Genomic DNA, 8,252 nt, shown 5'->3' with positions numbered 1-8,252 from the left:
GGCGGGGAGAGGGCCTCAACGATGTCGGGGTCGGCGGGGTCCGGCGGCGCGACCGGCTCGGCGCGGAAGCGGCTGATGAAGGAGGAGGACATGACGAAGGTGGAGTTCGAGACGAGCGAGGAGGTGGACGTGACGCCCACCTTCGACACCATGGGGCTGCGCGAGGACCTGCTGCGCGGCATCTACGCCTACGGTGCGGCCCGGGGCGGCGGCGGCGGGACGGGCAGGGGGGAGAACGGGAGCGGTGGGGGGGGCGAAGGGGCTGGCGGCGCGCGGGGCGGGGGAGGGGCGGGCGGCGGCGGCGCCCGGATGTGGAGGCGGCGCGCGCATGCGCGCAGCAGCAGCGCTGCTCGTAGCGTTCCGGGGCCGGGCCGGGGCGTGGCCTGGACGGAGGGGGCGTGGCCTGGACGGAGGGGGCGTGGCCTGGGGTGGAGGCGGGGTGCCGGGTCGCCCCTCGCCGCCCGGGCTCACTGCGGTGCCGCTCGCAGGTTTCGAGAAGCCGTCGGCCATCCAGCAGCGAGCCATCAAGCAGATCATCAAAGGGCGGGACGTGATCGCGCAGTGAGTGGCACCACCCGCCCCGGGGGAGAGGGATCCCCGCTTCGCACCGGGCGTCCTGTCTGCAAAGCCCGCGCTCCGCTCTTTGCTTCTGCAGAGAGTCGTGAAAGGCTTCGCAAATACCCCCCTGCTTGGCTTTACGAAGCTGGGGGGGTTTTGCCCTAAAAGATTTGCTGTCAGGTTTTCTTTTTAAAAAAACAACTTCCTCTGCACAGCACAGAGGAAGTGGCCACGCTCGGGAGGAGCTGGCACTGCACGCCTCTCTGCCCAGAGCTGGCTTAGTCAGTGGTGCAAGTACCAGCGGCATTCACTGCCCGAAGCTGGAGGTGAGAGACGTCAGGAGTGTTTCTCAGCCGTTGCTTGACTTTGCAGAGGATGGGGGAAATCACATTATAACAGTGTGGGGTGAAAGGGGCCGATCTGCATGCAGGCAGTGTTCCTGACAGTGCTGTTAATACGTAACAAACCAAGTGGATAATGTTTTAGGTGTGTCACTGTGATAAACATTCAGCCAAGATACTGTGCATTCTGGATAAATGGGAATCTGGGACTCTTGGGAATGTTTTCCAGCAAAACGAGAGAACTACAGAGACACCTGCAGTCTCTGTCAAGGGAGAAGCAGCAAGTAGAAACAGTCTAGTATTTGTCTCTAGAGACAAAGGGTATATGCATCCAATTGAAAAAAATCCTTTCTACGTCACTGGTGGAAATTTATAGTCTTCTGAAATGTATTAGTATGTCTACCATTTTACCTTTAAAAAAAAAACTTGCAAGGCATATTGCAGAAAGTTGAAATGCTGGTGTGATAAGGGGTAGACATGCCATGCTGGGGACCCTGCGGTAGAGCATACTGTAGCCCTGAGATTACATTTCTTAAAGCTATTTGTCTTCCTAGTAAAATTTACATTAGCAAAACTTCATGGGATATGTTGCTTGCAATATTCACTTCTTGGCAATGAAGGAATGGCAGAAAGTTACCTTTGGGCAGAGAGATGAGAGAGAACATATTGAAATTGCCTGTGTTGGATGTTCTGAAAAAAGTATTTACCAAACATCTCTTTCTCAGGTCACAGTCTGGAACAGGGAAGACAGCAACATTCTCCATCTCTGTTCTGCAGTGCCTGGATATACAGGTGATTTCACAGCATGTCCTACAAGAATTTTTAAAGTACATCAGTGGAGTCTTCATTTAAAAAGCCTTCATTTGGTTAGAGTGAATGAGCAAAGCTTTAAAATGAAATCTTTTCATTATGGGCAGTGGCCTTCGGCCAAAATTCTGACTGTAAATTTCATCAGGCTCTATTTTTATAAGGATTTAACTGTTAAACCCACCTTAACAGAATAAAAAGTTCAGATAAAATCTTGTAATTATAAAGCTGCCTTTTAACAGCTAACCTCTTTCAGATGCTTCTATTGACAGCATTAGAGGGGTAAATTAATCTTCCAACAGACAGTTGTTCTCAAGTAGTCCTAACATCATTAACCTGTCCATGAACAGATGGCACATCTTGCATAGAGTCAAACCTAGATTTTTGGCTGACAAATGTTTGTTTGTCTTCTAATCTGGGGTATTTTGTTCACCCGAATGTTTTTCAAATATAACTTGAATATATGGATGCTCTTAAGTGATTTTCTGTGCATGATTTTCTGTGGACTAGTAGTCCCTTCCATTAAGCTTCGATTGTCATTCACCTGTTGTTGCCTGGGGACATAAATATAAACTCTGTATTCTGACTGGGAAGGGCAGCTTTTTACCTCATTTCTGTAAAGCGCTCAGAATATTTCACAAACACGATGCTTTAAAACATTGTCTTGGAATCCTTGAACAATGCAAAGCCTTTGTCTGAATTGAAAATATGAAACTTAAGTCATTTGAAAATTTGTTCCTATTTGTTTGCAAGAAAAGTACACACATTTTTATAACTGTTTTCAGAAATGAGGCTGGAATAAAAAATGAGTTGATGAAATTAAGAACTGCGTTGGGTGCCATCTTGTCAAAAGTAACTTACATAAGAGGCCGTTATTGTGTAAATGCTTTGTGTGGGAGCAGCTTTCTAGGTGAACTGACCCTTCCAAGCAGTAGGTACAGAACGCTGTAATTAATCCTTCAAGTGTGTCACTTCGGAGTGCTGTGGGATCTGTAATCTCTGTTGAGCTTGATCAGCCACAGCCATGTGATTAACTGATCTGTTTTAATCAGGTTCGCGAGACCCAGGCATTGATCTTAGCTCCAACTCGGGAATTAGCTGTACAGATTCAGAAGGTAGGAGCACTTAAAAGCAACTGTACCCTTTGATTTCTCCTTCTTTGTAAAGCACTTGTAAGGCCTGGGGTCACTTCTCAGGCAGTCCCTCAGTAGAGCTGAAAGTGCAGCTTCCACTAGAGGAAGGCTTTTTCTTTCTGAGCTCCCAGTGTTTGAAGGCTGGCTACTGAGGAAATTTGGGTAATGCACCTAAAAGATCCCTCTTTCTGTTCTTATGTCTTTTTAAAATATTTTATGGCTGTGCAGGCCTGCATCTCTTTGCAAATAGGTGAACTTCATGAGAACTCAGATAACTAAGCCATTCTTGCATGTCCCAACAGGGTCTCCTTGCTCTGGGAGACTACATGAACGTCCAGTGCCATGCCTGCATCGGAGGGACCAACGTGGGTGAAGATATCCGAAAGCTGGATTACGGGCAGCACGTTGTTGCTGGCACGCCAGGCCGTGTGTTTGGTAAGGAGATGCAGAGAGGGTACGTCACCTCTGGGGTCAGACCCAAGATATCCAGGGGAACCTCCTGCAAATTTTGTGCACTTCATGTGCAAGACAGTTAAATTCCAGAGATTGAAATACCATGAAAACTACATTTATCTTGACACAACTAATGTAAAATATGCCTAAGTATAACAAGGTATCAACTTACCATGGTCATATCTGCAAGAGGCTAGAGAGGGTTAGTATTTGGATTTTCTCTGTTTATATTTTGCTTTTCATTGTTCAAATGGGTCTTTACATGACGGCACTGGAGAGAAGAATATTTTTAAGCAGAAAATTAAAAAATCCCGGGAACTATTTCAGAGTGTCAGAGAAGACAGGAGCTGGGGCTATTTCAGTGTCTTAAGTCAGGCTCATATTTTCTGTGTACTGGCCATCACTGCCTTTGTTTCAACCAGGTACATATGTACTTTCTGCTTTCACTGTATGAAGATTTTTATGTTTAGTGTTAATGGGAAGTACCACAGTGACACAGTGCTAGCCTTTGAGCTCACATTTTTTTGACTCTCTGAGGTACAGGCAACTCTTTCTTACGTAGGAACCTGTCACTGGGGACACAGAGCTAGTTGCAAAAAGAGGAAAAAAAGTACATGAAGACTGGGCTAGCTTTGAGCAACATATTAATAGCAAATACTTTTCTATCACAGTTAGAGGATTATGCTACATACTTCCCCAAACAGAAATTAGATTTGTGGGATCTGTTGGTTAAAAGTTCATACGGTGTTTTGCATTTCTCGTATCCAGCTGAACTTGCTGTGGGGGACTGCGATTCACCTGTGCTGTGTGCTTAGCAAACAGCATCGCAGGACTCGGCCTCTCAAAGCCTCCCTGCAGTCAGTGCTCCCCTAGGCTGTTCTGCAGAGACGTGCCCCTGGGCTGCGGCATGCAGTGGGGTAGCTCTGGCCCTTGGAAGTGCCTTCCCATCACCAGGCACTAGTCAGCATCTGGGAGTACTGCAAGCTCGCACGCTTTCAGAGCCTTTTAATCTTACAAAGTGAAATCTTACAGATATGATTCGTCGCCGAAGCTTAAGGACTCGAGCCATCAAAATGCTGGTTTTGGATGAAGCAGATGAAATGCTCAATAAAGGTAAAATACCGATTTCCTTAGCACTTCCTTTCTCCTCATCTTTTGGAGATTTTTGTGTCCCCCAGCTGGTAGGTCCTGCTCTAAAAAACATACTCCTTTCTTTGCCATAGTTGTACAGTTCTAGTTCTGTTACAGGCTGTAACAGTTTAAGCTAGTTAAAATGTCTCATCTGATTTAGCTGGAGTGTCCTTTTCAGTAGTTACAGATTTTTGAGCGCCACCCTCTTATACCGTACTGCATAACGCAGCCACGTCATAGTGGGTTTGGGGGATTTGGGGAGAGGGGAGCAATGGGCGACGCTGGCTGCAAGTTCCTGATTCACTGCTTATTGGGTCTATGCTATGAAAGGGCCACTACAGAATTCCAGAGCAAATTGTGACAGAACGGGATATTCAGGAGGAAGATGCACTAACATTTCTGCACTACTGGATTTGCTTTTGCAGGTTTTAAGGAGCAGATTTATGATGTGTACAGATACTTGCCTCCAGCTACACAGGTGGTTCTGATCAGCGCCACTTTGCCTCATGAAATTCTAGAGATGACCAACAAATTCATGACAGACCCCATTCGCATCTTGGTGAAACGGTGAGTGAGGTTCCCTTGCGGAGAACAGGAGTTTTTCAGGTTGTTCCAGCTTGGGGCCAGTTCACAATGTTGACTGATTTAAATGTGCAAAGTCTCCTCTTGTGTTCCCTCGCACCGTTGCAGTTTGACTAGGTACTTGCAGACATTCTTCATGGCCCATTTTCCAGCAGAGGCTGTTCTGTCTTTTGCTTTGTCCTTGTCCAATTCTGTTCACTGTTTCTCAGCCCGGCCCTCTCCCTATCTTCCCCATGTTTAGCAGTCTCTCCTTCTGGAAATTCATCCTTCACACCTGTCCTGACTCCTGTGCTCCCCCTCTAGAGGATTTTTGAAGGCCTGCATTAATTTGATATATAGAGCAAGCCTAAAAAGCATTTAGCTGACTGGGCTTGAAGCCTCGCTATCTCTTACGTTGCCCCAGTTACCTTTCTTCAGTCTTCCTCGTCGAGTACTTTGAATGTGAAAATGATGCAAGCAGAGAAATCACTTCCTTTGAAGCTGTCTGTCTAGATCAGAGAGGGTGCCCAAGTTCCACTCTATTGCACGAGTCACATTTGAGTCCTCAGGAGGCCTCTTGGGACTTTGTAGAACAACATGGACTTGCATATGGACCCAGCCACCCGCAGCGCTTAAGATAGTGGCGTGAGCTCTGCTGAAACACATGCAGCTTTTAACTGCATTGCACCTGCTCTGTGACTCGTGTGTTATAGCTGTTGTTCTTCCCCGCAGTGATGAGTTGACACTTGAAGGAATCAAGCAGTTTTTCGTGGCTGTGGAGAGGGAAGAATGGAAGTTTGACACCTTGTGTGATCTCTACGACACTCTCACCATCACCCAGGCTGTCATCTTCTGCAACACCAAGAGGAAGGTACAGCAGCTGTGAGATGGGCATGTCACCTCGCTCGCAGAGATTAACCCGGAGGAGGATGTTGGGGTGGACCCAGTTAAAAGGCCTGGCTGTTTTGTCTATTTAGGAATAGTTTAGTAAGAACAGAGGTAAAGCTTGGGTCTTTGGGATGTGCCTAGCACAGGCAGCAACTGATTATAAGCAGACTTGATATGGTTGGCAAGAGTTGCCTTTTTAAAGTAGAACTGATTAGTTAAGAATGTGCTTATTTTTCTAATTACTTATAATCCCTAGAACAAAAACACACTTCCTGAATAAAAGCCCTTAATTCTTTTCATATCAGAAGTGGGAGAACTCAGTGTTTCCTGTTCCAGCCAAGCCCATTAATATGCTTGGCGTGGATGTCTGTCACTATGTACTTCTCCCTTCCTGTTATTCAAACTATTAACCTCCTTGTCTGGAGCGTGTCTCTGCTCCGTGTCCAGCGCTCTGGGCAGGCTTGGATCTGGGCTGATAAACACGACTCGCACTTGTCAGCAGTGAGTGTTGCAGGGATAGATGCAGTTACGCGATTCATGGAGCGCTGTGTTAAGTCAGCGCTACATGTCGCATAGCTAGTGCTTTGCGTAAGGATTATTTCCTGCATCTCCAAAACGCTTAAGAGCCTTAAAGCCCTTAGCAGCATCTGTCTCTGCATTCAGTCTCCAAGCACGACTGGCACATCTTGTTGTAAGGAGCAAATGGCTAACCCTGGCTGCTTGCTGTGCGCACAGGTAGACTGGCTCACAGAGAAGATGAGAGAGGCCAACTTCACGGTTTCATCCATGCACGGGGACATGCCACAGAAGGAGAGAGAGTCCATCATGAAAGAGTTCAGATCTGGCGCAAGGTAAGTGCCTTACACAGCATTGCACTACTACCTCAGGCCAGGATTTCTTGCAGGTCCCAAGGAAACAGGCCTCAAAAGCACTTAGCACCTCTCTTCTTTGAAGGCCTCACCCCTTGTTTTACTTAAATTAAACAGGAAGAGCTCCAGTTCCCATCCACCCGCTTGTGGTGGCTCAGCATTGGGGAGATCACCAGAGCTTGTAAGAAGGGATGTTTTTACTTCTAGCCATAGGTTTGTTTTGCTGAAGAGGGTGGGAGTTCCTGCATTTAAAATAAATCAAAGGAGAAAAATATTTGGGCACTATCCCTCTCTTTTTAAGCTCTTAGTGTCAAATTCATCCTGAAAGATGAAAGCTGGCTTCATACTTCAGGGTGGTGATTTAGTGTGGAGACAGCTTTCCTAGTAGCTGAACTGGATGCAGCCAACATGCTGTGGGAGGAGGAGTGCAGAATGGCAGAGGATGCCCCATGCTGGAGACGATGACACTGTGGCTCTCTCACACGCGTATGGGGTGGCACTGCAGTAACTGTCCTCTTCTCTTGGCAGCCGAGTCCTTATTTCAACAGATGTTTGGGCTAGGGGCCTGGATGTGCCTCAGGTGTCTCTGATCATTAACTATGACCTACCCAACAACAGAGAACTCTACATACACAGGTAAGGACAGCGCTCGCGTTGGGGAGCGTGGCTGGATTAGCCTTACAAGTTGGCTCCATTCTCTCTCTCCTTCTGCCCCCACAGAATCGGCCGGTCAGGCCGATACGGCCGCAAAGGTGTAGCTATCAACTTTGTGAAGAACGATGACATCCGCATCCTGCGAGACATTGAGCAGTACTACTCTACCCAGATAGACGAGATGCCCATGAACGGTGAGTGCTGGGTTTGTGCCACATCTGAAAGACGAGTGTCAGACACTTTGCTTTGCCATGTGCCTCATTCCCACCTTTGTTTACCCTGGGAAAGAGCCCAGGGACAGTACTGCGTGCATTTTACTGCTGGGCTGTGGCTCTCAGCTCACTCAGCACAAATTTACATTCTCTTATTCTCTCTCATTTCAGTTGCTGATCTTATTTGAAGGTCCATGTTTACGAGGGAGCTGCCAGCATATCGTTTGTTACCTTCCATAATTATGTTTCAGGCCCCTGTGCTGTTGTCACATTACTGTTTTTATGTTCTTGAGCTGAGCTGCAGATGGGAACTTGTGTAAATAATGTCTTTACTTGTGCCCATGTTTTTCAATTAAAAAAAAAAATGAAGTTTTACCATAACCTGTACCTGATTACTTTAACCTGAGATAGTAACAGGTAGTAGGTTTTGAGACTATAGTTGGATAGCACTATGGAAAAAACAGTGGACACTCCCTCTACTTTGGTTCATAAAATACAGGATTTCCTGCTCTCCACCTTATTAGTGCCATGCCATAGCTGATGCATTTTTTTAATTTCCTTAACTAATTTTGCCTCTCAAGGATCAGTTGTCTAGAACGTTTATGGCCCGTGGCCTGTACCTAAGCCACTTTAAGAAGACTGAGT

General features: G+C 46.8%; 1 protein-coding gene across 1 annotated transcript; it reads left to right on the top strand.

The window, feature by feature from the left end:
• Positions 1-21: 21 nt before the first annotated feature.
• On the top strand, positions 22-7,988 carry EIF4A3 (eukaryotic translation initiation factor 4A3). The gene is made up of 12 exons (XM_026110545.2): positions 22-193; positions 489-561; positions 1,625-1,691; positions 2,759-2,821; positions 3,142-3,274; positions 4,325-4,405; positions 4,849-4,990; positions 5,717-5,855; positions 6,608-6,723; positions 7,270-7,377; positions 7,462-7,589; positions 7,779-7,988. Exons 1-12 carry the CDS (start codon positions 22-24, stop codon positions 7,793-7,795), a joined length of 1,239 nt encoding a protein of 412 aa, XP_025966330.1. The 3' UTR covers positions 7,796-7,988.
• The last annotated feature ends 264 nt before the right edge of the window (positions 7,989-8,252 follow it).

This window comes from Dromaius novaehollandiae, chromosome 3, assembly GCF_036370855.1.
Source record: "Dromaius novaehollandiae isolate bDroNov1 chromosome 3, bDroNov1.hap1, whole genome shotgun sequence".
Taxonomy (NCBI): domain Eukaryota; kingdom Metazoa; phylum Chordata; class Aves; order Casuariiformes; family Dromaiidae; genus Dromaius; species Dromaius novaehollandiae.
The sequence above is the reverse complement of the archived record's forward strand: the minus strand, read 5'-3'. Positions and strand labels throughout refer to the sequence as shown.

Coding starts and splice junctions, on each gene's coding strand:
- EIF4A3 (XM_026110545.2), top strand. CDS start 22: ATGTCGGGGTCGGCGGGGTCCGGCGGCGCGACCGGCTCGGCGCGGAAG. Junction 194..488: donor GCGCGGCATCTACGCCTACG/GTGCGGCCCGGG, acceptor TGCCGCTCGCAG/GTTTCGAGAAGCCGTCGGCC. Junction 5,856..6,607: donor TCTGCAACACCAAGAGGAAG/GTACAGCAGCTG, acceptor CTGTGCGCACAG/GTAGACTGGCTCACAGAGAA.